We start from the raw sequence: 27,568 nt of genomic DNA, 5'->3' as shown, positions 1-27,568 counted from the left end.
CTGATGTGTGTCTATGCTCAGTACAGGACACACTGTGGTTGTGTGTCTGTGTTCAGTACAGCACACACTGGTTGTGTGTCTGTGCTCAGTTCAGCGCTGTGTTTTATCTAGCTTCTGACTGTCATAGGTAGGTTGGCCATGGACATTTCATTTGCAGGCAGGTCTTGGTTTGTAGAAATAAGGCTGTTGAGTCCTGTGGAAGTGCGTCTTTGACCTGTCAAGCTCTGGAGCTGCTGAACTCTGCACATTCCATCCCTTTGTTCTCTATCCCTTCCCGTTCCAGGTGTTATAAAAAGTACAGTTGTGTTACACAGCCTCAGAGACATCAGTGCCTGTCTGCATGTATTCTCACTGCTGCCACAGCAGGGAGGCCTGAGTATGTTACTCTTCATGTGTCTGTGGACACATTAAGAAAGAAGGCAGGGAACAGAGCACAAGGAATGCAAACAGGACAGAATGAGAACACACTGCATGTGGGTCACGCATATATTTGCTCTTAAAATTTCCCCCCAACTGCTATCTATAAATTCAGGTACGAATGTTATGTGGAAAAGTGCTGTGATAGGAAAGGATGATATATCTTTTAATATATGCAAAAGCTTCTGTCTTGCTTGTCACAACCTGTCCTATTAAACTAATGGGACATAAATGGCCAGGCTCCAATGACTTATGCTTTTAAGCCTAGCTACTCAGGAGACACATACCTGGAGAATCACAGCTCAAAACAGCCCAGGGAGAAAAGTTCGCAAGATGCCATCTCCAATTAACAAGCAAAATGCCTGACTAGAGGCATGGCTCAAGTAGAACATTCACAGTTGTGAGCAAGGAAGTCCAATGACAGCACTAAGTCCTGAGTTCAGGCCCTGGTACTGGCCAGTACCAGGAAAGAAAAAAACAACTAGGTTTTGAGGAAAATGTCTGAAATCAGAGAGGATATTCCTTAGCAGGACTCCATTTGATGACTCATGATTTACAGCCCCTAAGTTTCCCACCTCCCCAACTGTTAAATGACCTTTATTCCTTCCCCATTTCAATTTCTAGTACTGGGCTCAGCTGGCAGTGCTCAAAATCTGAACTACAATAAGAAATAATTACTCCAGTGGTAAGGCTACTGAGATGGCAAGTAAGCAAATGAAAAGATGTCTAAAGGCATTAGCCATTAGAGAAATGCAAATCAAAGGCACGATGGGATGCATCACTATTAGATACAACTACCATAAAAACACCACATGCGGGAAGGGATAGAGAACAAAGGGATGGAATGTGCAGAGTTCAGCGGCTCCAGAGCTTGACAGGTCAAAGACGCACTTCCACAGGACTCAACAGCCTTATTTCTGGTGTTTGTACTAGAAAAACAAACCAAGACCTGCCTGCAAATGAAATGTCCATGGCCAACTTACCTATGACAGTCAGAAGCTAGATAAAACACAGCGCTGTACTGAGCACAGACTCACAACCAGTGTGTGCTGTACTGAACACAGACACACAACCACAGTGTGTCCTGTACTGAGCATAGACACACAACCAGTGTGTGCTGTAATGTGCACAAACACACAATCAGTGTGCTGTAATGAGCGCAGACACACAACCACAGTGTGCTGTAATGAGCGCAGACACACAACCACAGTGTGCTGTAATGAACGCGTACACACAACCACAGTGTGCTGTAATGAACGCGTACACACAACCACAGTGTGCTGTAATGAGCGCAGACACACAACCACAGTGTGTGCTGTAATGAGCGCAGACACACAACCACAGTGTGTGCTGTAATGAACGCGTACACACAACCACAGTGTGCTGTAATGAGCGCAGACACACAACCACAGTGTGTGCTGTAATGAACGCGTACACACAACCACAGTGTGTGCTGTAATGAACGCGTACACACAACCACAGTGTGTGCTGTAATGAGCGCAGACACACAACCACAGTGTGTGCTGTACTGAGTGCAGACACACAACCACAGTGTGTGCTGTACTGAGCGCAGACACACAACCACAGTGTGTGCTGTACTGAGCGCACACACACAACCACAGTGTGCTGTACTGAGCGCAGACACACAACAAATTACTGGTAGAGTATTGGGTGGAATTTTTTTTTCAATCAAACTTGTTTATTTTTTTGAACGGGAACAGGAGCCAGAGAGGGGCTTCTCGGAGGTCAGGTCAGGGTCCTGCCTGGGGTCACTGCCAACACCTAGGCCCCTGCCCACACCGCCATAGTGCCAGCTGCCTAGTCACCAGCCTCGAAGGCAGCTTAGACACAGGCTTGCGTGAAGTGTGATGGAAAACAGCAACCCTGAAAGCACATTCCTAAATCCAGAGGTTGTTTTAAGGGTACAAATTACTGAAATTAAAAAGCCGAGGGAAAAACTAACAAAGAAATGAAAATAAGCCTTCAACTTCAAAGTGAAAAAGGAACACTTGATCCTTATTGCAAGGCCGAGTTATGACCATAGTGAGGGCACATTATAAACCTCATCCGTTGTGTAACAAGGCCTCACTGTGGGCTCTCGGAAGACGCCGGGCCTGAACAAATCCCAAAGCCAAGATCCTCATTAATCATCATTCGGAGGCAGTCGCACTCCAACATTGAGTCTTTCATCTCATGGTTTAAAATTTCAAGTAAATGGGGCATCCCAAAGATTCACCTGCAAGATACATTTTTCCATTCTTCCCAGCTCCCAGCACCTGACATGCTTGCTAATCTACTCTGAAAGGTCACAGTAGAGGAGAGTTCTGTGGCACCCAGGGAAAATCCTGTTAGCATAAAACACTCCAAATGCATACTAGCCATACAGTAAGGAAGAAATAATTGCATCAAGAAAACAATGTAAACAGTATTATTGCCACTGAAATTCTGACCTCTCAATTCTAATAAAATTATTCAGTCTTTTTTATATAGTAATGTGATCTCTAGGTTCTAAATTTCAGTAAAGTAGATAGCTATTTGAATAAAAACGTAAGAAAAAGATTCAACATTTAGACTGTAAGAGTTACCTTGTAAATATCTCTGTCAAATTTGCTTAGAGAAACAAAATAAAGGCAGCAGAGGTGTGGCTCAAGTGTTAGAGTACCAGCTGTGAGGTGACAAAGTCAAATGAAAAAGCATAACCCTGAGTTCAAGCCCCAGTACAGCATAATAAAAAAAAAAAATTAAAACAAAAACAAAAAAGAGAATGAGGGAAGGATAGAGGGAAGGAGGGGGGGAAGGAAGGAAGGCAAGAAGGAAGGCAGGCAGGAAGGAAGGCAGGAAGGCAGGCAGGCAGGCAGGCAGGAAGGAAGGCAGGAAGGCAGGCAGGCAGGCAGGCAGGAAGGCAGGCAGGCAGGAAGGCAGGAAGGCAGGCAGGCAGGCAGGAAGGCAGGAAGGCAGGAAGGAAGGTAGGCAGGCAGGCAGGCAGGCAGGCAGGTAGGCAGGAAGGCAGGCAGGCAGGCAGGCAGGCAGGCAGGCAGGCAGGCAGGCAGGCAGGCAGGAAGGCAGGCAGGAAGGCAGGCAGGAAGGCAGGAAGGCAGGCAGGCAGGCAGGCAGGAAGGCAGGAAGGCAGGAAGGCAGGCAGGCAGGCAGGCAGAAAGGAAGGCAGGAAGGCAAGAAGGAAGGCAGGCAGGCAGGCAGGCAGGCAGGCCGGCAGGCAGGTCAGGAATTCCAAATCTCTAATATCCATAGATTCTTCACTAGATGTCAACAAGAAAGAAGCCAGCCAAACAGAGCTTTGTTTCCTTCATCTTTGGATCAAGGATGAAATACCTAACTGTCTACCACTAGGAAGGAAGGGGCAGAAATGCCACCTGGAACCATGTCACAGACAAAGCTAACATCTGGAAACACTTTAAACCTCTATTCCCATAAAGGAACAATTTGCAGGTCAGGTTCTAAATAACATGACCAGTGAAGTAGCCTTATGTTGAAACCATAGCATATGTAATAATATTCAGACCTTCTACAAATTGAAGGTAGAAAAGCAATCAGTTTAAAAATGCACAAAAATAAGGTCAGAATTGGGCTGGGAATGTGGCTCAGAGGTAGAGTGCTCGCCTAGCATGCATGAAGCCCTGGGTTTGATTCCTCAGTACCACATACACAGAAAAAGCCAGAAGTGGCGCTTGTGGCTCAAGTGGGAGAGTGCTAGCCTTGAGCAAAAGAAGTTCAGGGACAGTGCCCAGGCCCAGAGTTCAAGCACAGGAATGGCAAAAAAAAAAAAAAAAGTCAGAAAAGCCTGGTGCTGGAGGTTCACACCTGTCATCCTAGCTCCTCGGGAGGCTGAGATCTGAGGATCGAGGTCCAAAGCCAGCCTGGGCAGGAAAGTCCACGAGACACTTATTTCCAATTAGCCATCAGAAAACCGAAGTGGTGCTGTGGCTCAAGTGGTAGAGTGCTTGCCTTACCTGAAGAGCTCAGGGCAGGGATAGCGCCCAGGACCAGAGTTCAAGCCCCACCACCGACAATAAATAAGTAAATAAATAAATAAAGTGAGAAAAAAATTAACCTTTTTAAAAGAAACATGTTTAGAATTCAGTGCCTCCTATCTGACTATACAAATTAATACAGAAATAAGGTTCTATAAATTTAAGCCGTATGTCTGATGAAAAAGCTCAAATTATCATGCTAGATGCATTTCTACGCCTGGTCTAAGCCAAGGCCCACACTTGTTGATGATAAACCCTTGTAAATGAAGAGTGGCATCTTTGCATCTTTCACACTGCCCCAGTAGCTACAGAATCTGCTTTAGATGATTATTTTGAAGGCAGAATTTATGGAGCACAGACTTTCATTTTAAGCAGATAAATTCTATCAGCATATCAAATGTAAAGAGACAGCTCTTTAAATAGAGAAAATGGAAATGTAAAATGGAAGCACTTCAAAATGCAGAAAAATGAAAATCTTGAGTGGCAGGAGCTCTAACCACCAGTAGCTAAGCTTCTCCGTAGGCAATAATGAAACTGCTGTTGAAAGATAGGAAAGGCTGAAATAAAAGGAAGGAACTCCAGAATTTAAATGACCTGTTATTGAATAGTCTAGCAAAAATGTAAAGCAAGGTCAAACTGTTAGCAATAATCATTATAATACAACAGAAAACACATTCACAGTAAAATCACAGATGTCACAAACAATTAAATTCTCTACCATTTGCTTACAGCTTACATAATAATGCTTAATGAACACTAAAATGGTAAAGCAAAATATTTTCTCAAGTTTTCTACACTGGAGAGCTGCCGTCTCAGAAAAACCAAAGAATTTGATAAATCCGTGCAGTTATTCAAACAGACAAATCCAACAGCTAGCCTGATGAAAATTTTAAGGAAGAGAGGGTTGTGTCTCTGGTGCTAGACCTTATGATTGAGACTCCAGTTATGGCTACAAAATTTCACTAGAGTAAGTCTCCAATTAGATATTCCTTCAGTCATTTGACCTCCCACTTTGAGACTGTATTCTATTTTTGTGACCTTTTTCCAAGGTTACAAAAACTCAACGGCCTTTTCTCAGCCTTACAAATCACTGTAGGATTCGACATGCCTGACAAACGGCTCCTTGGAACTCCCACTCCCTTCGAGCATCTCAAACGTACCTAATGGCTCTTCATCCTTTCAAAGCATTCCTTTTCACGTCTGCACTCTCTCTCTCCATCTGCTCCATCTCCTCTCTCCCTGTTCCAGGGGGCTACTTCATCCAATTTCATTGCTCCTTGATCCCATTCTCCTTGCTGAACATTAGAACTGTATTTCTAGTTGCACGGAGCAAGCTTTCACAGGTGCATTAATTCTGCAGCACCTCAAACTAAACAAGTCCAACTATCAACACTGTTCTATACACTCAGCATCCAAACAGACCTTACATGGTTACTAACTTTCCTCCAGTTCACCCCAGAATACCATTTGGTATTGGATTTGAGGCCCTAACTTGACTCAGCAACAGCTGGGAGCATGTGCCCAGCCTGATGAGGCTGTGGGGTCACCCAGAAGCCTTGTCTTCCCATTGACCTCATCTTCCTCACTGACCCAGCCCTCCGAGGTCCTCAGTACTTCACAGGAAAGCCAGCCAGGGCTGTTCAGAAGAGGGCGTTAGAGGGATAATGGCTAGCTACAAGATGGCTGGGAAGATGTAGAGCGCATGCTCGGGTAAGCTCCCAGAACAAAAACTGTCACAGACCAGGACACAAAGCTTACCTACTGGAAAATGACCAAAACTGCTGTTTAGCATCCTACAACAAACTAGAAAGAAACCAGCCCTGTTGGGGAAGCCATTCTTGCAAAGTCGCTGCTGCCACCACCATTAAAAATGGAGCAGATTCTTTTCCTCTACTCCAGGCCAAAAAAAGTCCTGTCAACAGGCATCTATCACGGAAGTCTATGCTCTGGCTACAAAAGATGAAGAGACCGAGTGCTGCCTTCTATGCCCTGGTGGACATCGCCTCCAGGTCTTTCTACACTGGCAGGGTGAAACTCACATTAGGTCATTTTCCCATATGTAAGATTACTTAAAGACTGACTTAAATGTGAATGGACTATTACTGCCAATGCTGCTACTTATCTCTTCTGACAACACATCTGCCCAAGGTCCTCCCAGTCTCATGAGTTTGTGTCGGCAGCGGACCCAGTCAGTGCCCAGATCACTTCACTAGAGCAACTCCCCGCTTCCATAATGCCCTGCCCTTGGAGACCAAACCCAAGCAAGTCCTTTCACACATCACATGCGTCACTACAGACTGAGCATCTGCAGGGGTAAGAGTCAGTCACCACACCCCTATTCACACCAGAGAGAGCTTCTCAGACACCCACTGGCCCAGATTCAGCCTGAATTCAACATCCCCTCCATGGCCCGTTCTGTGCTGTCATCCTCTTCCTTCAGTCCACAGTCACCAGACACAGGTCCTCCTACGAATACTGCCACAAACACACACACCAAGTCCCCACACATGCACCCAAACTTCATGCCAGGCTGTTCTCAACAGATTCACCCCCCCCCCCCCATGATTTACCCGTTATCACTGAATTCTATTTTGGTACTCTGGGTATTTTATATACCTTTATCTGAGGAGAAGGGGAACAACAAGTCCTGATACCAACAAGTCCTGATACAGAGGACAAGAGAGGAACCAACGTAAGAGGAGGGGGGAGGGGAAGAGGGAGAAAAAGCAGGGAGGGGCAACAAGTTTTAGCCATTGTAATCATTACTTTACTTATAGAACTGTAACCCCTCTGTACATCACCTTGACAATAAAATTCAAAACAAAACAAAAGAGAAACTTTGTGCCAAATGTAATTATTGAAAGAGCGAATTCAGAAAGGAAAAAGTAAATGCCAACACCCTGTGAGCAGTCCACTCCAAAGGCATTAAATCTCAGTGCTGTAAAGGAAGGAGAGGTGAACTGGCTCCTCGGCACCCTCCCCTTTCTACAGAAGGAGAGTACAGACAGAAAAATGTCCAGGCTGGCAAGCACACTACTCAACTCCTTGTTTCTCCTTGTGGCCATGGCCCAAGGAGGCAGCTGTAGAATATTAGTAAATCATTAGAACACAAAAGCATAGGAGACATGACCTGATCTCATTACTACTCGCAAATGCAGACTTTTATCATCCTTTATCTTTTCTAATCCGGCCCTAGGCTTCCTTCTAAATCCACTAGACTAATATAAACATTCTGTAGTTGAGCTTCCACCTCAAAATGCCCCTACATTTTACAGTCTACTAGCTAGTCATTTTCTCCATCCAATCTTACCATTATAGCATTTGCATACAGTGATGTGTAGGCTTTTCTAGCTACAAGTACTCCTCTTCTCCTTTGTTTGGCAAGGCATTTATTTTATACTACTATTTCCCTCAAAGTTGCCTAATAGCAGCCTTCTGGCTATAAATATTCACGTGTTTCCAATGAGGATAAATTCTTGCTTGAGAAAAGACTTATAATTGTTTTGTTCTAGTAGATTAGCAAGGATCGAGATGGCTGCACACATACTTGTTAAATGAAAGAAAATGCATAATTCTTTTTCTTTAACCAGTAAAAGGACCTGACTACATTAATGAGCTTCTATCTTCATTTTAAAGATTAATCGGTGTTGCTTTTATAGTGTATAACAAATTAGGGTTCTTTTTCTCCCTGAACTGGTGTAGCTCTTGGCTACTGAGTGATGTTCCCATGATGCTATGCGAATAGCCGTCTGCTTACATCACCTAGAAAACAATAAAAACTGCTCATATCAAGAACCTAGCTTAACCTGCTCCAATTATGTAGAGAACTCATTCCACAAATACTGAGTAGGAAGGAGTATTTTCATGTGCAGCATATGAAAAATATCAAATACCAGGGCTGGGAAGGTGGCTCAGTGGTAGAGCGCTTGCCTTGCATGCCTGAGGCCCTGGGTTCGATTCCCCAGCACCACATAAGTAAAAAGAAAAAAGCCAGCAGTGGTGCTGTGGCTCAAGTGGTAGAGCGCTAGCCTTGAGCTGAAGAGCTGAGGGACAGCGCCCAGGCCCAGAGTTCAGGCCCCACGACGGGACCCCATCCCCCCAAAAAAGAAAAATATCAAATACCAAAGGGCCCTAAAAGGCTGACTGGGAATAAATCAGGTGATCAAAGACCTTTGATGTTAAAAAGAAATGATTCATCAGCAAAAACCGTCCAGACATTCAAAATCTATAGATTCTTTACCAGGTAGTAACAAATGATTTATTATAAAGGATTATTTTGTAGACATCTACATATTTCTATAAATTAGTATGTTTCACTTAAATAATGAAGATAAAGATACGAAAAATAAGCATCTCTCAATACCCAATCTTTTCTTTAAACCTCTTTTTAAGAAAGGTTTCTGTGCTGGGTGCTGGTGGCTCATGCCTGTCATCCTAGCTACTCAGGAGGCTGAGATCTGAGGATCATGGTTCAAAGCCAGCCTGGGGAAGGAAAAGTCCATGAGATTCTTATCTCCAATAAACCACCAGAAAACCGAAGTGGCGCTGTGGCTCAAGTGGTAGAGCTCTAGCCTTGAGCTGAAGAGCTGAGGAACAGTGCCCAGGCCTAGAGTTCAAGTCCCACAACTGACAAAAAGAAAGAACGAAAGAACGAAAGAAAGGAAGGAAGAAAGGAAGAAAGGAAGGAAGGAAGGAAGGAAGGAAGGAGAAGGCTTTGCTTTGTATTAATATTTTGTCACTTACAAAGCACAAATGGTGGTGTAACCTATAATACCAGCTCTTGGACATATTTGCAAGTAATATACATACAGTTGTACATATTATCACATATAAATTATGACAGTTTTCTTGTTTCAGTTGCTCATTCAACAGCCAATCTCCAAATTTTACAACACACAATGTGGTGTGGCAAACACTGGGAATTCCAAGATAAGAAAAGAACAACTTATTACTTAGCCATCACTGAATTAGTCAAGCTCTTCAAATAGGTAAGAGCGGTGACCATGCTCAGCTTGCTCAGCTTGCGCTGTGGGGATGCTCCCGGGCTCCGGCTGATTCACAGCACCAAGCACAGGTGATCCTCAGCACTGCCACAGAGCTGCCTGGAGCCTCCCGACCTCACCCAAAGTGCATTACAGATCCCACAGGGCCAAATCCACATCACTGTGTCCACCTTCGGTGCTTCTGGTCGAGTTAGTGTATCTGGTGTCCTGTCTAGCACTTAACAGAGATATTAAGTACATACATATCTTTCAAAGCTCTGGCAACTATTTTGAGTCTTAGAGTAGCTTCTCAATAAACACTATACAGATGAGACAGATACAGAAATATCTGAACAGATGAGAGTTCAAATCATATATGTCTACTATAATGTTTCATGGATGTCTCAGCAGAGAAGGTTTGAATACGTTGATTTTTTTTTGTTTTTGTGTTGTTGTTGTTTGTCAGTCATGGGGCTTGAACTCTGGGCCTGGGCGCTGTCCCTCAGCTCTTCAGCTCAAAGCTAGTGCTCTACCACTTGAGCCACAGCACCACTTCTGGTTTCCTGGCGGCTAGTGGAGATAAGAGTCTCATGGACTTTCCTGCCCAGGCTGGCTTTGAACCGGGATTCTCAGATCTCAGCCTCCTGAGTAGGTAGGGGATTACAGGCATGAGCCACCAGCACCTGGCTCATTGGCAGTTTTTAATATTCGTTCCTACATCCTCTTTGTGTAAGACATTTTACATCAATGTCCCATTCTTGAGTCACAGGTTTCGGACGCTGTACCTCCACCCTTTTCCATGTAAATGACTGGAGTCCTTCGAGCAGCTGCTCCAGGAAGCCAAGCAGCAGGTAAAGAGCCACAGCCCAGCAGAGTTCATTAGTGTAGGTTTCCATTTCTCTTGCTGTTTCGATTGATATATTTAAGATGCCTCGGGGTTTTATAGACATAAATAGGCTATCTATGAACTTACCTAGCATGGAAAAGATAGCAAATGTCAACTTAAAAGTTCATGTTTTCTTTTATCCACTAGGGCACAATTGTATTCAAACTTATCCCCTCCATTTTTTTCTTCTCTGCTAATCTTTTCCCCAGTCATCTATGCCCTTGAATTGTATTACTTATCAAAATTATAGTAAAGGTCAAATTGTCTACCTAAACCTTCACATGGTTTGAGTTTTGCTGCTATTTTCTTTCACTTTTCTTCTCAAAATTACTGCTTTGGAGTAGGTCAAAAGCAGAGTTTCTACTGAATGTGGTCTCTTTCCATGCTCCATGTACCTATCTTTACAAAACTTCCATCCATGAGAGGATGTAAACAAGGGACTACTGACGTTATTTCCAAGTTTATAAAGTGATGATGTTTTAAAGACATCTGAACATCAGATCCATGACTCTACAATCCCAGTAAGGTAATGAGGCCATCAACAACACAGCTAAATCTTTCTTCATCTGAGGATAGATAAATTCTACAACTTCATGTCTTTGTTTTTCCACTTTATTTTTATTCCAGGAACTTATTATTATTAGCTTTGTTGTTATTATTATTAATATCTTATTATTTAAGGGAAAGTCCCCTTAAAACTTCTAGTGCCTAACTCTTCTAGCTAAAGGCTCCAAGAGTTACTTACTTACTTATTTATTTATTTTGGGGGATCCAGTCGTGAGGCCTGGGCGCTGTCCCTCAGCTCTTCAGTTCAAGGCTAGCATTCTACCACTGGAGCCACAGAGCCACTTCCGGCTTCTTTCTTTTTGCTTATGTGGTGCTGAGGAATTGAACCCAGGGCCTCATGCATGCAAGGCAAGCACTCTACCACTGAGCCACCTTCCCAGCCCCTCCAAGAGTTTTTTACATAATGTCTATTTCTTCAACAGGAACTAACAGCAGCAACAGACTACTTCTCCTATCAAGTTCGCCAAGATACTTTTTTTTTTTGGGGGGGGGGGGGGGGTCGGTCATAGGGTGTGAACTCTGGGCCTGGGTGCTGTCCCTGAGCTCTTCAGCTCAAGGTGAGTGCTCTACCACTTGAGCCACAGCCCACTCCAGTTTTCTGGTGTTTAAATGGAGATAAAAGTCTCAGGACTTTCTTGCCTGGGCTGCCTTTGAACCGTGATCCTCAGATCTCAGCCTCCTGAGTAGCTAGGATTACAGGCGTGAACCATGGGTGCCCGTCTTAGCCAAGAATTTTTCTATGGAATCCATACAGCTGAAGAGTGGAAGCAGCCATTCCATACACCACTCAAGGAGGCTACTGGTGATGTACAAGAAAGCAGTTCCATAAGTGAATCACAAGTTTGCAGATATTTAGGCATTCCCAAACATGCACATATCAGAAATGGCGGCAAGAGCTCAAGAGGGGCCGTCAGGCAGGGCGACGGCCCCTCTGGGAAGCAGTAAATGCTGCACATTCTCGTCACCCCGGCTGGGCTGAGGACCGGGCAGACCATGAGTGCCTGGGCAGTAGGACAAGTCCCAACTTCCACCGTCCACTGTTCAGGAGTGTCAGCAATCTGCATTTAGTGTTCCACTCGATGAAGGAAAGATCAACCTCAACATTCAGTGAATACCTACTGAATTAGGAAAGAAACAGGACTAGCCAGTAACCCGACTGCACTTCTATTCAAAGGCTTCTATGGACTCACAACATTCTTAGTTTTAGTTTCTCTCCCAGTTACACTAAAATATAAACTCCAGATTCCTTATTGGTCCAACACCGTCTCCTCTTTTTCCAACATAATGATCCAATCCATTTGCTGAAACTGTAAGGTATGTTTCATTAATTCGTAACAATCCGCTCACCTCCCTTGCCCACATCGCTCATACCCTTCACGCACACCACGTCCTGCACTGGCAGCATCTCGCCCCACCGATCAGCTCCGTCAATCACCCTTGTGACAGTCAATCCAATAATGCATAGACTGCCGGACTCTCAACCCCTAATCCCTGGCCTACCTTTACCAAAAATGGTTGATGAAGTAAAATGCCTACTCTTCCAAACAAAGGTTAGGAGACACAGTTGTGGCTATAGAGATGTAAGCAAGGTTTTGGTAAGGCAGGGGAGATAAAGGGAAGTACTTCTGAGAAAGCATCTGACCCCCTGACAAAGAGTAGAGAGAAAGATGATTTCTCCCTATAAATCCATCTAAGCAGGATGCTCTTCCTACTCTAACTGAGATGATTTCTCCCTATAAATCCATCTAAGCAGGATGCTCTTCCTACTCTAACTGAGATGATTTCTCCCTATAAATCCATCTAAGCAGGATGCTCTTCCTACTCTAACTGAGAGGCAGGCATGAGAGTAGTGAGGAGACACAACGATGAACAAATTGCTATCTCAAAACGACCAATCAAAAAGGGAATAGTAGGACAGATAGCCAAGCTAGAACTCCAGTACCACCAAGAAGGGAAGCAGGCAGGCAGGCAGGGAGGGAGAGAAGCTTGCCGGAGAGGAAGGGGATATAGAACACTGACGTCATCAAGACAAAGAAGGAACTTCCATGATTTTCAGTATGTTGTTTTTTAGTAGAGAAAATTTCCTTCTTACAATGTTAAACAAAACATAAAAGTAAGTCTGTAAAACTATTAAACATGATTATGAAGCTTTGAGTATTGAAAGAAAAGATTATAATGCAAATTGTTACTTTCTTTCTCTGGACTTAGAGCTGCCTTACCCAAATCCAAACTCTAGTAGTTCGGTCTTCCCTCCAAGACTGAATGTTCTGTTTTCTGTCTATCATTTTAGTCCTTAATAATCAACTCAATAACTATAGCATTTGTGATGGAATGCTTACCGAAGAGATCTGACTCCTGCTTCAAATTTATTAGCAGATAATCTGTCTCCTATATCTTCTTTCAGATTCAATTCCTCCATTTTCTAGATCATTACTCCATTCACTCTTCAATTTAATACATCCATTGACATTGTTCACCAATTCATTAAATCTAGTAAATGAACAAAACCATAGCGGCACAAAGAATAATCGTGAAATTTTAACCAAGGATTATTTGATTGAAAAATCTTATTTCTAAATTCTCCTAACCATATGATAAGCTTCTATTTTAAAACAAGGCTTATCTTGAAGTTCATTTCAATTGCATCATTGCGTGTGGTCATACGTACAGACACATACTAATTACTACAAATGAGGTAAACTATGGAGCCTATGTTTCTTAGGGTCTGCTTTGCTTCACTTAAAATGACTTTTCCCAAGTCTTTCCATTTCCTTACAAACAGGGCAATGTCTTTCTTTCTGATGGAAACATAGAATTCCATTGTGTATACAAAACACCACATTTTCTTGATCCATTCATCTACTGAGGGGCATCTGGGTTGGTTGCATATCTTTGCTATGGTAAATAGTGCTGCAATGAATATGGTTGTGCTGGTAGCTTTAGTATAGCTTTGTTTGTGGTCATTTGGGTAGATGCCCAGGAGTGGAATTGTTGGATCATGGGGAAGATCTATGTTTATTTAGTCTTTTGAAGACCCTCCATACTGCTTTCCAGTGTTTGAACCAGTTTACTTGCTAATAGAAATGAGCTCCAAGATATGGAACAAGAGGTTTTAGGTTTTGTGGGGTTTTTTAAAGTGCTGTTGTGAAGTTATTTCTTCTTTCTTTTTTCCCCTTGGGTTTATTACCAGTTGTCAGTTTTATATTTTGGTACTCTGTGTCTTGAATACACTTTTATCTGATTTGGGGAAAGGGAATAACAAAACGGTCAGACAAAGGAAAAAAGTGAACCAATGCAACAGCGTACTCACAAGATACTATGTTGGAAATAAACTTTACAACTTGGGAGGGAAGGGAGTTGGGGGAGGGAAATAGGAGAAAACAAGGGAGGGGATAATAATGTTCAATGAGAAATATACTCATTACCTTACTTAGGTAACTATAATCCCTCTGTCTATTACCTTTACAATAAAATTAAATTTCAAAAAAGCAAGGCTTAAAACACTAGTATTATAACCTAATACCTTGTATTTAAACAAATCCTCAAATATAAAATTAGGAAAAGACTATATAGCATATCAGGAGTCTCATAAAACATTACTTCTACTTTTAAGGTGCCTATAAAATTTTAGGGGAAGCAAGACTGTGCACTTAGTTATTCTTAGTTCTACTATTACTTGATTCTTTTTAGAACAAACTAGTCTAAACTTTCATTGTAAGACAGAGTCTATACTCCCTGACAAATTCCTAAATGTGTATAAGCAATTAAGCAGAGTCAAGCAGTGAAATGTGAAGATCCGGAATTGGAAACTAGTATGTGAATAGTACCCACCCGATTGAAAAGAGGGAAAGAAGATGAATGGCCAGGATCTGGCAGTCCAGACTGTAGACAAGGAGAAAACTCACGCTCTACTCCCTACCCCTCAAAAAGAGGCAAAGCTAAGTGATAGGCTAAACCTGCAAGAGTCTTTCAAAACCAGGTCACAGCGGACACAAAAGCTTTTGTAAGGAAATAAGCAAATGTGAGTAATTTAATACAGTAGGTACACAACCCTATTTCTGTAAAGTTGATTGAAGCAGCACAGTGCTTTCTTTGACTTAACTTCCTAAGTGACCTGTGTATGTGAGTGAGTTCTCTTTGGTTCTTATTCTTTCTCTCATTAGGCTGAAGCAGATGCCCAAATGCATGCACCTACATGATTGCTACTTTTCAATGCTTGGTCACTGTTTAAAAAATTACACTCAGCACTTTAGCAATCCTAGAACATTTTTTATACTCCTACATCTCCTTTGTAAAATTTTTAAATTGAAAAAATAAAAGGTGGTACATCTTCCTACGTAGTAACTCAATAAATTTTTGCTCTAAGAGAGTAGATCTATCAAAGAATTGAAATTACAAGTGTCCCTCACACACTAGTTCAGTATTCAACTGTTTCCTAGCAACTGAATCTCTGATATTTCCTCATGACAACTAGGTAGCTGGGATACAATCTGTGATTCAGTGCAACTTAAGAGATAATGAAAACAACACAGTTTTGTTTTTTTTTAATGAAGTATAAATAACATATAAAACTAAGGCATTTCCTAGCCCATCTAGGCTGAGGTTTTAAATTTTAAGTCTTGAATATGGTAAGTGATCGTGGAATAGGATGCATATGGTGCGTACGAAAGAGGAGAAATCTGACCATTGCTGAGAGTGACAGAAGAAAACCCCAAAGGTGGTCAGGGAAGCAGAGACCCGAGGAGGCCTCTGGAGTCCAGACCTGAGCAATGAAGCCGCCGCTCTCAGCACAGCTACCATTTACATGAGCTAATGCTGCATGGTAAGCTTCAAAGCAAAACGTAGAATTCACACCTCTTATACTCCAGAGGGACACTGTCAAAAGAGTAACAATTAACCTTTGCACCCAACTTCAACAGTTCTTCAGAAGTATTCTGGTCACAGGCATTTGCAGTGGAGACTTCACACTCAGGCTATGCAATCCTTCTGACCAAAACTGTTTCCATATACAGCTAGAATTACATCCCCCAAAATTTCACCTCAGAGGATGACCTCATTGGGAAATAGGGCCACTGCAGATCTATTTAGTTAAAATGAAGTAACACAAGGGAAGCAGCGTGACTGACATCTTTATAGAACATGGAAATCTGATACCCACAAGAGAACCCCAGGTACAAATGGCAAGGAGTCATGTTTTCACAAGTCAGGAGACTACCAAAAGCTAGAAGGGACACTGGGGACGGAGCCGCCCCTATCACCTTCTGAGGGAGCACGGATGTTGACACGTGCATTTGGAGTGTCTCTCCTGCAGACCATGAGAAAACTTATCTCTTTGTTGTGTCTCTCCATTTGGGGTCCTTTGCTGTGGCAGTCCTAGGAAACCAATACAGCTTGTGACTTGAGTCATTCCAAGCACTATAAATATTAAGATTAAGAAAAGAAATTCTGAGGGGCTGGGAAGGTGGCTCAGTGGTAAAGCGCTTGCCTTGCATGCCTGAGGCCCTGGGTTCGATTCCTCAGCACCACATAAGCAAAAGTGAAAAGCCAGAAGTGGAGCTGTGGCTCAAGTGGTAGAGTGCTAGCCTTGAGCTGAAGAGCTGAGGGACAGCGCCCAGGCCCAGAGTTCAGGTCCCACGACCGGACCCAAAAAAAGAAAAGAAAAGAAAAGAAATTCTGAGGGAAAAAAGCATGCTCTTGGATGGAAAGCTGTATGGGTATAAAACCTGAGCCAGTGGCAGCCACTCTGCTACCAGAAGTTGATGGATGGACAAATCACATGCAGAGGGTACAAACACTGCACGAGCATGCCTGATGCTCACACTTCTCTGGACCGGGAGTGACCAGCATTGTGAGCTGGCCAACTCCACTTACTGTGCCAGTGCTGACCCCAAGCAAGGTCTCAGGATGCTGTCTGCTACCAGAAACAGAATTCTACTTAAATATGAGTTCACAAGTTAGCGTATGAAACATATCCTGCCTGTATAGTAAGAAGTCACAGAGGCACCAGGGCGGGTAAACTCAGCACTTATGTAACGTCACTAAGGATTCACTCCTTCCACACGTCTACAAGTCTACCTTCAGCTTCAGTGTTATCACAACATGCCCCAGCAGTTTTTTTTGTTTTGTTTTCTTTTTTGTTTTGTTTTTTTTTGTTATTTTTGGTCGGTCTTGGGGCTTGAACTCTGGACTTGGGCGCTGTCCCCACGTTCTTCAGCTCAAGGTGAGCGCTCTACCACTTGAGCCACAGCGCCACTTCCACCTCCAGCAGTTTTACACCAGAAAATACTCCAACTTTTAATTCAAAAAGAAAGTTTGGCATATGCTTACACAATAACCAGTACAGGTTTAAAAAGCTGCCTCATTATACTTTCACATTAAGTACAGAGAAGTATTTTTAATTTTTTTTATTGTAGAAATACTGTACAGAGGGATTACAGTTACATGAGTAAGGTAATGAGTACATTTCGTATCAGTCATTGTTACCTCCTCCTTTGTTTTCCCCCATCATCCCTTCCTTCCCTATCTCTCCAATCCTCCCTCCTCCTCCCCAAGTTGTAAAGTTCATTTTCAACATAGTGTTTTGTACATCTCATTGTTACAACAGGTCAACCTATATCCTTATTTCAGCGTTTTGTTATTTCCCTTCCCCTCCCTCAGAGAAGTTTTCTTTTAAAAAACTAGACTAAATTAAAAGACAACAATACAAACAGCGCATACCTTTAATATATCACAACTCAAGAGTTACGCTTTCAACAAACTACTTAAAATGCACCAACTCTATTATCTGTTCAATGCAGCTGCCTCTGATTTCACTCAGCACTGGGCTGTTTATTGAACACTAGCTTATCCCCATATTTACTACTTTAAAGACTTCCTTCTAGGACTGAAGATATAGTTCAGTGGTAGACTGCTTTTCTACTGTGAGTGAGGCTCTGATGCTGCAAAAAATAAGTAAGTAAAATAGAATAATAAAAAAAAAATTTGAAGGCAATCTTCTATACTGCAAAATATTAGTTCAGGACAGAAAACCAGGGGCCATGTCCACTCAGCGCCACATGATTGTTAAGATGCATACAAGAAACCGAGCCTCAAGGAAAACAGATGTCACAAAGAAATCCACAGAGGTCACCCACAAAATTGATCATTCGTCATTAGACCATTAGTATTGGGGGAAAAGAACCTAGTGATTCTAAAATTAACAGTATAACATCATAAGCAACCTAAAAGTCACTATGAAAGTTAAGTTGACATATCCCCCAAAAGAAGCACAAATAAAATGCTATTTAAAATATGAACACATCGAATACACAAATAAAGTGGAAAACTTACTGCCAACGCCTTGGATAGTTTGGCTCTAAACTCATTCAGAACAATGGCCACAATGTCCTTAGATGGCACATAAGCAAAGCCATCTTCCAAGTACACCTTTCTCCCTCGAAACAAATCCAGAGCATCAGCAAAAGGGACCTGAATTTAGAGAGAAACCAGGAATAGCTGAGTACCTGTCATGAGGAAATGAATGAGATCTAGACAAATTAGTTCAGTAGTTCCATCAGATCCAAAATAAAGGTAAAGTATCATTTCATGCCTAAAAACTAAACAATGAGCAAGTAGAAAAGAGTAGCTACAAAAATTAATTTCAGATGTTTCAACAATCAACAATAAGCTAAGTACCAGGGATGCACACCACTGGTACTGGTAGTTACCCTGGAGGCTGAGATCTGAGGATCACAGTTCAAAGACAGTACAGGCAGTAAAGTCTATGAGAATCTTAACTCCAATACTAAAAAGCCAGAAGTAGAACTGTGGCTCAAGTGGTATAGCACTTGAGCCACAAAAGTCCAGGGATGGTACCCGTAGTCTGAGTTCAAGCCCCAGGACCAGCACAATAACAACACAACAACAGCAACAACAAACAGACAAATTAGAATGCTTTCTTTTATTCCTAACCTACAGATTTACAAATTGGAATGCCCAGGATTTCAAACTTTTACTTCAAAATTTCTAAGCATGTTAAATTTGCCTCATACATAGAACAGAATTCTAATTTGAATACAACAGTCTCAGTGCTGAAAATTACTTGGAAGCAAAGTAATTCCAAATTCCTTCATTACGTTTCCAATCCTTTCCTAGAGAAATATAGTGAAAAAGCTAATCTCCACCCTAAGAAGTAATAACCATTTAATTTTATTAAAATAAATATTTATGTAGTTTTCTAAAAAATACAGATTTTTACAAACTCTGAACTATACTAAAAATTTTTAAAACATGAGCAGAATTTATTAGTTAACTATGAAAATGATCCTTACTCTCCAAGTTGCCTTTCTCCTTTTTAAAATAAGGTTAAAAATCAGGTGAACCTAATCTCCAAATTGGCTATTAATCCAAGCTTTAGGGAAGAGTGAGCTCTAGATGTCTATGATTCTTTGTACATGACATTTCACACTATAGGCACATCATATATCTTTTAAACAGGTAGCTTTCAATAACTGTACTGATTTTTGTAAACACAACACAGTCTCTGTCCCCATAAAGTTTAATTAGTTGAGAAGAGCAAGAGAGACACCTACAGAAAAGCAAACAGCTCTACAGGATAGAGCTGTCCGTGGCACACCCCTCAATGGACGAGTATTTCTTTGGCAGCATGGCAGTGGTGGTTAAGAGGGCCCGCATCAGTGTCCCACACCCTCAGGGTAAGGGGGTGGGTGCTAGAGGGGAACAGCTGTGGTGGGGGCAGGATGTTGGGAAGGTTGAACTACAGGTGCAAATCAAGCTCTGTAGTCCATGTTAAACAAATCCTAGGAAATGTTTTAAATGTTCACATACCTTATACACCGACTCCAAGTCCAGCTTAATCCCCCCAGATGACGAGGCAATAATGTCCTGGTCTCGGTGAGTCTTCTCGGCATCACTTATCTAGATAAAGAGATACCTTACATTGTTTAAAAGCCTCATGGCACTGGGATGGTTCAAATAGGAGAAAAGACAATGTTGGTGAGGGTGTGGAGACAGGAATTCTCATGTCATGGAAGGGAAGGTAAATGGTATAGCCACTCTGTTCAACTATGTGACAGTTTCTAACACCCAAAGGATGAGAAAATATGAGACTCCAAAAAGATGTATGTGGTCGTACTTACCGTAAGTGGAAAAACGACAACTGTTAACAGATACTGAGCTCTGGCTGATGACGTGCATGCAGCACTATTTCCTATTAACAAATACTGAGCTCTGGTAGTATTTCCTGGGAGGTACACTGGTTTCTGCAGCTTACCATGTCTGATGAGTGCAGTGCGTGAAGGGAGGATATATGGTCAAATGAACCCTAGAGGGAGACATAAACTGGAGTATAAGTGGGTCTTCACACGTGGCTTACTTGGTTTTAACTCCATCTCATACTTGTTCACTGCAGCAAGCCCGGTTACGAGACCCTGTCGCCTTACTAGCTGAATGGAGAGAACCCACTCTTTCGGAGGGTGTTTGCTGACTGAGGACAGCAAGTGAGGTTGCTGGCCATGACTCACAAGCAAGCACACTGCGCTTCCCATCACACGCAGGCTGCTCTGGGTAGAGACACAACTCCTGAGGGTCCAGAGATGACACTCAGCCTCTCCTGGATTCATTTTTCAATCCACAAAGACCCTGAGCCTTCGAACCTGGGCCACCATTCACAATCCCCACCTCATTCCTGTGGGGACACTCCGGGACTGGTGCCTGAGTGTGCCAATGGTATGCATCCACGCAGTAACACAGTCCTACACTGTGCCAAGCAGTGTGCCAGTGGTATGCATCCACGGAATAACACAGTCCTATACACTGTGTGTCAAGCAAACATCCACTGGGCTTTAACTATTTTGGCAATGTAATCGTTCTTTATTTAATAAACAGTTTTATATGCGGTCGTGCTAAGAGAAGAAGCCTGACTCGTTTTTCCCCCATGTTTGTGATTAAACCAGGTAGCACAGTATCTTACTTCGCTGAAAGCTCTAACAGGGTTTGTAGAAGGAATGCAGAATGGCAAGCCGGTGGTCGTGCGCACACCAGTAGGTCCTCACTCACGCACGGAGGGAGGGCTGCTCACTGACTGTTCACCCGCGGAACCTACCGACCAGCGGAACTTAGGCGCAGCCATGTGACTTGATCTGGCCAGGAATGGTGTGTATCGCATCTAAGCAAAGCCTGTAATCATGAGGCTGTCCTAGCTTTCTCCCTCTCTGCTATACCAAGCGAAAGTCCAGTCTGCAGGCCACTCAGAATAACACAAGGCAAGGCTGCAGGTGGGCTGTGGAGCATAAGTATCACACTGCTGCGAGTCACTGAGGCTCACATTGTCCCCAACACATGGCCTACCCTGACCTGAACTGTGCTCTTCACATGCTTTGCCTAACACATTCTGGCCAACAATATAAACTCCAAGTGTCACTACACATTATGTACTTAAATGAAATGCATAGCTCAGAGAGCTCTGAAAACGGGCTAAGAAGATCTGGTATACATTTGACTGCAGTCCCAGAGAGAAAAAGAATGGAAATTTTAAACAATAAAAACTGAGATTAAGCTGGTACCAATGGTTCACGCCTGTAATCCTAGCTACTCAAGAGACCGAGATCTAAGGATTGCAGTTCAATGCCTGCCTGGGCAGGAAAGTGCATGAGACTCTTATCTCCAATAAATTACTCTGAAAATGTGGTGCTATGGCTCAAGTGGTAGAGCGCTAGCCTTGAGCACAGAAAGGCTTAGGGACAGAGCGCAGGTCCTGAGTTCAAGCACCAGAACTGGCCAAAAAAAAAAAGAAAAAAAGAAAAGGAGAAAAAGAAAAAACAACAGAGCTTTCCAGAATTAATAAATGATAGTCATCTTTAAATTGAATAAGTCTGTGAAACTCAAGAAGGATAAATTTTTTTTTTAAATCCCCACTCCTCAGTAAAACGGAATCAAACAGCATCTTAAAAGGAGCTCAGAGCAGGGTGGCTATGTTACATTACGGCCGTTGCGGTTAGGACTAACACTGACTTCTCAGTGGGAAAAGTGAAAGCCAAAGATAGTAGAATGGTTTGACTTAATATGTTAAAAGAAAACACGTGTCCACATAGAAGCCTACATCCAGCAAACATTGTGTCTGATAAAGAACGAAATCTCCAAACTCCTCGTGGTTATCATTTGAGTAAAAAGCTTTTTCATCCAGACCAAAAGAAAAAAAAAGGCAAAGTAATAAAACCTAAAAATGCACCCAACTCTTGAACAGCTGAATGCTTGGAAAGATGAGCATTGGCACTCCCGGCGATCTCCTTTACTCTCATAACCACTTTTATGTTGCTGATGAGTTAGTTATGCACCCTGTCGTGGTTCTTCAGGCAGACAAGATCATTCGTGGGCAGTGACCTCTAACCACGTGAGAGCACCCCTACACACACACACAACGTGCTGTCCCTAGGTGCAGAAATATTTTGGAACCACTGTGACAATCAATAGCTCAAGGCTGACTCCTAGGAACATAATTCATCTTTACCCATTTTCTTTCAATGTCTTAATATAAAATACTAGGTTAATAAATCCTCTACTCCTGCCTTTCTGAACCTTTTAATCAGTAAATAATGTAAGAACACGAATAGGTAAGTATTTTCTACAAGTCACATGAGGTTTATTCCCCACCCCAACCCGCTTCCCTATGAACTACCATCATCCAGACCCTGAAACCTACAACTGTTTCTTTAAAACCAAACTATTTATTTCAAGCACTCAGTTAATTGGGAGAATGCCAGCTTCTCCACAGTTTTCTGCAACTGAGCTTCCAATTTTCTTCTTTATGACATTTCCCGTATGTTATCTTCTGCAGTAACCTTTTGGTGCACAATTAAAGGTCGACCAAACTCAATCTTCTTTGAGGCTCCAACTGGCAAATGTCTTCCAAATAAACAAGAAAAAGTAATTTTCTTTCCTCACTTTTAAAATGCAGCCCAGTAGAAACGTTCAACTTTACTTGGTTTGAAGTTTTTAAACTATGCAGCATCTTGATCACTGAAACCCAGCGACTTCAGAGAGCACTACCCACAGCCAGGAAGAGCTGGCCATGGTACTTCTGCTGTACTCAGACATCCACTGTGAACACACAAGGACTAGGTCCCTTACTGCTGGCAGCCCTGAGCTTAGGCCAGCCAGAGGCCTAACTCTCCAAACCCTAAAAGGCTGAGACGTACAGCTCCAGGCTGGAAAAGAGATAGATACACAGATCCAGGTACTGGTTGAAGCAAGATCTGGGCTCTCAAAGCCAGCAGCTTCTGGCTGTTGCCCTGAGAAACAAAGGCTTATCCCTCCAAGCTTTCAAAGCAGAGACTTACAGCTCTAGGTGCAAGTCAGAGGCCCATTTCAAGAAGCTAGAAATGCCAGCAGCCCAGACAGCAGCTAGTGAGACAGTTCCAAAGCCCAGCTCTTAGCCTTTGGCGGTGCTGGAGAATGTGTCGGAGACCAGGGCTTACCAGCTTTCACCTTAAGACTTTTCTTAGTCTCTGGCCTTCCAGTCTCACTCTCACCTCTCCACAGCTTCTGCCCTCTGGCGCTCTTTAGCTGCCTTCTCCATGTTGCTGGGTGGGTTTGGAAGTACAAAGCTCAGAGCTCTTCAAATTACAGCGCTATTCCTCCCCACATTCCTACAACGCTTTCTCTGTTCCAAATCAGCCCTGTCCCTACCTACAGTCCCAGAATGCTTCGGTACTTCATGTGCACATAAAATGTAAATGCAACTGGAGGTGTGGCTCAGTGGAGAATATCTGCTTACAAGCATAAGGCCCTAAGTTTAAACCTCAATAGTGTACACATAAAAGGTTTTTACTAGAGAAACCTTTTGCTGTGGTAGAGCACAAGGTAAGCAATAAGGTTAGAGAGCAACCAAACAAGAGAAGGTCCTGAGTTCAAACCTCAGTACTAGCAAAAAAAAAGGGGGGGGGCTGGGAAGGTGGCTCAGTGGTAGAGCGCTTGCCTTGCATGCCTGAGGCCCTGGGTTCAATTCCTCAGCACCACATAAGCAAAAAGAAGAAAGCCGGAAGTAGTGCTGTGGCTCAAGTGGTAGAGCGCTAGCCTTGAGCTGAAGAGCTGAGGGACAGCGCCCAGGCCCAGAGTTCAGGCCCCACGACCGGACCCAAAAAAAAAGGGGGGGGGGGGAGGAGAGGGAGGAAGAGAGGGAAGTAACACATGATGAAGCAGCTGTGGTGCCCTCAGAAGAGACAGTGTTATCCCTTTGGGTCTTCAGGCATAGTAACACTAAACACTGGTAAGTAAGTAACAGCATTATCTGCCCTGCCCAGGGGCCACTTTTCTCTGCCCACCAATTGACAACCCTCCTTCTACAATTCAACACAGGAGCATAAGTGCTGACGACAGTTTTGTAATCAAGAGCATTATTATGACCCTCTCTTACATACACGTACGGAAATAGGACAAAGAAACCAGTGGAAATTATTTTACAAAGAGGAGAGAGAGACAAGGAGGGAAACAGAGGAAGTAAGGCTGATGGGGTACACTGTACACCTATGTGGAAATGTCACAGTGCAAAACCCTTCTGTACAACTAAGGTGTGCTAGTTTAACAACAAAAGAAGGTTAAAATCGGAGGTGACATGGCATACTCCTATGGAGTACCCACTAGAGCGAGGTGAGGCTGAAAACTTGTTAAGAGAGTAAGTATTAAGTATGTACATTTAACCACAACATGAACGAGGATCTTGTGTTGTTGTTGCTTTGTTTTGTTTGTTACGTAAGAGCCGAAACTGGAGCCACACACATGCTCTAGCCACTGAGATATCCTGCCAGCCCAATTCATAAACACCTCCCTCTACCACACCAGCTATAATGACCTCTTGGAAGCAAAGTATTCCTCAGCCTAAGCACTCTTGTTATCTGCACAATACTTGGTTGCTAGGCTAAGTTTCACCACACTACTAATTCAGAATATAAACTATTATCATATTCCTTCTTTAGGAACAGAAATTCTTTCCAATCACCTGCCTAGCAAACAGGAAGTCCTGAGTTCAAACCCTAGCACTGAAGAAAACATTTCTCTGCTTTTCATTCTTAACAGCAATGATATCTATATTTACTTTAATCACAGAAACTGTTAGTCATATAAAGCTTCCAGATGAGCTAAAATTGGACAACCTACTTTGCAAATTCCAGACAATCTAGTCTGCAGGTGGGCTGGATGTGAAACAGAAACGTTGCTCATGCTCTGAAGTTAGAATCAGCTATTTCAGAGGGCTTCTGGACTTGAGATACGGGAGAGGCAAACCCGGAACTCTCTGGACATAAGATACAGCACACGTGGACCTGGAACTCTCTGGACGAGAGATCACAGCATGCAGGAACCTGGAACTCTCTGGACGTGAGAGGCAGCATAGTCAGACCTGGAACTCTGTGTATGTGAGATATGGCACACATGGACCTGGAACTTTCTGGACTTGACATACAGCACATGTGAACTTTGATCTCTCACCGATCTGCTATGGTATCTGTTCCTTACCCTTCTCCAGCATCTACCAAATTAAGATTCTCACTCTACACACCAAGTCTGCCTAGCAAGTCTTAGGGCAACAAGATCAATTTGACTTCCATAAAATTAGCACAAAGGAAACTGAAGAATTTAGCTTTTAGGATCTCATTTGCTAATCGCACACTATTACCTGATCCACTATTTCACACAGCTATTAATTAGCACACGAGGACAAGAAGAATGAACTACTAAGGATTTAAACCTTTCAATAAACATTCAAAAGACCCAACAGTATTTAAGGACCCAGCAGTACTGTATCTTGTAACTGGCTCATTCATTTTTCACTCTCTCATTCAACTAACATGTATTAAGTAGCTCCTATGGACTAGACATCGCGACGGACAGTGAACAGACATACAGGGCCTAGCGCTCTCAGGAAAGGGACTCAGAGCTCACCACCAGGCAGGCTGGTGATGAGTGTCAAATAGAGCTGACAGAAGATGGACGGAGAACTTGACTTGGGGAAAGCAGAAAACACATGGAAATCGAGACATGATTGTGAGTCAGAATTAAGTGAAATAGATGGAAGAATCTTTAAAATCAAGAGAACAAACCTATTTTCAAAAACTAAAGCAAGCCAGGTGCTAGTAGCTCATGCTGCAATCCTAGCCACTTATGAGGTTGAGATCTGAGGATCGCGGTTCAAAGCCAGCCCAGGCAGGAAAGTCCATTGAGACTCTTATCTCCAATAAACCTCTAGAAAAACAGGAAGTGGCGCTGTGGCTCAAGCAGTAGAGCGATCACCTTGAGCTGAAGAGTGCAGGGACAGCGCCCAAGCCCAGAGTTCAAGCCCCACACTGACAAAAAAAACCCCACAAAACTGAAAGCAGTTCATTGTGACTTACACGCATACAGTTGATGGAAAGAGATGGTCAGGAGAGGGGGTTAGTGAGGCAAGCAAGGGCGAGAGCAGGATGGGACTTACTGAAGACTTGGAACATTAACATTAGAAATTGGTAAACGGTTGGAGCGGGTTCTATGCACATTATAAATACAGGTATTGTGTACATTTGAAGAGAATGTATCTGCACTCCTGCTTCAGAGTCAACAGTAGGCTGGCAGGAAATCATGGCATCCATGCCACATGCCATCATGAAAGTACGGGAGAGATTGAGACAGTCACGGAACCAACTACTGTCTGTCCTAGCCAGGATGAGAATCAAAAGTGCAGCACTGTCCTATTTTATTCCACAGGAAGTTCTCTCAGCGTATTAGCAATTGGAAAGGAACTGAACTGAAATGACTCGAATGTAATCATCATCAGAGTTTCAGTCGATTGTCCAGCTGTTAATCTAGCATTGGACCATGTACTCCTAACCCTTCATGCCACACAGGCAAACACAAGGTGTACACTACAGTCACTGCTCATTCATTTTAGCACACCACTAGCATTCATTGTATTACCATATGCATTGAAATTCTGAACCATTCGCACATATGTAGCAAACATAAAGTGGCTCGAGTGAGCACTGGATTACACCCACTGCTCTCCACATACACACACCGAAGTTCACGCAGAACCCGGAATGGTAACTAATCACTGCAACCGTTAACACTACTGTCTGCTTGCTACAGGCCTTAAACTCTTCTAAATACCGAATAATATGTATTAACTTCTTCAGGCCTTCAGCCACATGAGCTAGTACCATTATTCTCTGTTTTGCAAATGAAAAAATCAGAGAGAAAAACAACTGCCAAATGGTAGTGCTAGTGTTCAACCTCATGGTGAATACAAAGGATGGGTGCATGAATCCAACTTCCTGCTCAGTTACTAAACTAAGATACTCTCATCTTGCCTGCACTGACACCAACCTAATACCTATATTATTTCCTGGCACATCATAACTTTGTAAAAGTAAGGTTTGGTCATCTGTGAGGGAATGATGGCATAGTTGTCTGATATGTTCTGTCCGCTTCTACACATGTTTGAGCATGATTGAGTAAGGCTGTCTCAGTTCCTTGTGCTATCTTGACTCATAGCAGAAAGAGAAAAAAAAAAGAAAAAATAGGAAAAAAAAAAACCAAAGCCCCATAGTACCATCAAAGGTGTGACTAGAGATTCTACTGGACTCAATCAAATCTTGAAACTCTGAGTCTACTGAAATTTAAAATGACACTGTATCCATCAAGTCCGTGGTACCCTGCCCTACATGGACAACTACTGTTGTTCGTTAGTCCTTAAGCTTACG

At 42.9% G+C, this 27,568-nt stretch overlaps 1 protein-coding gene across 1 annotated transcript in view; it reads right to left on the bottom strand.

Moving 5' to 3' along the window:
• The window catches only part of Prim2 (DNA primase subunit 2), a 117,264-nt gene that overhangs the window by 66,795 nt on the left and 22,901 nt on the right, over positions 1 to 27,568 (bottom strand). Inside the window, exons 6-7 of the mRNA XM_042696951.1 lie at positions 19,668 to 19,757; positions 18,171 to 18,308 (exon numbers count right to left, since the gene is read on the bottom strand). Of these exons, the coding sequence (XP_042552885.1) occupies positions 18,171 to 18,308; positions 19,668 to 19,757 (228 nt within the window). The remainder of the gene's footprint in view (positions 1 to 18,170; positions 18,309 to 19,667; positions 19,758 to 27,568) is intronic.

Source organism: Dipodomys spectabilis, unplaced genomic scaffold (assembly GCF_019054845.1).
Source record: "Dipodomys spectabilis isolate Male_0828 unplaced genomic scaffold, ASM1905484v1 ptg000213l, whole genome shotgun sequence".
Taxonomy (NCBI): domain Eukaryota; kingdom Metazoa; phylum Chordata; class Mammalia; order Rodentia; family Heteromyidae; genus Dipodomys; species Dipodomys spectabilis.
Note: the sequence above shows the minus strand (reverse complement) of the source record. Positions and strands in the feature narration are given on the sequence as shown.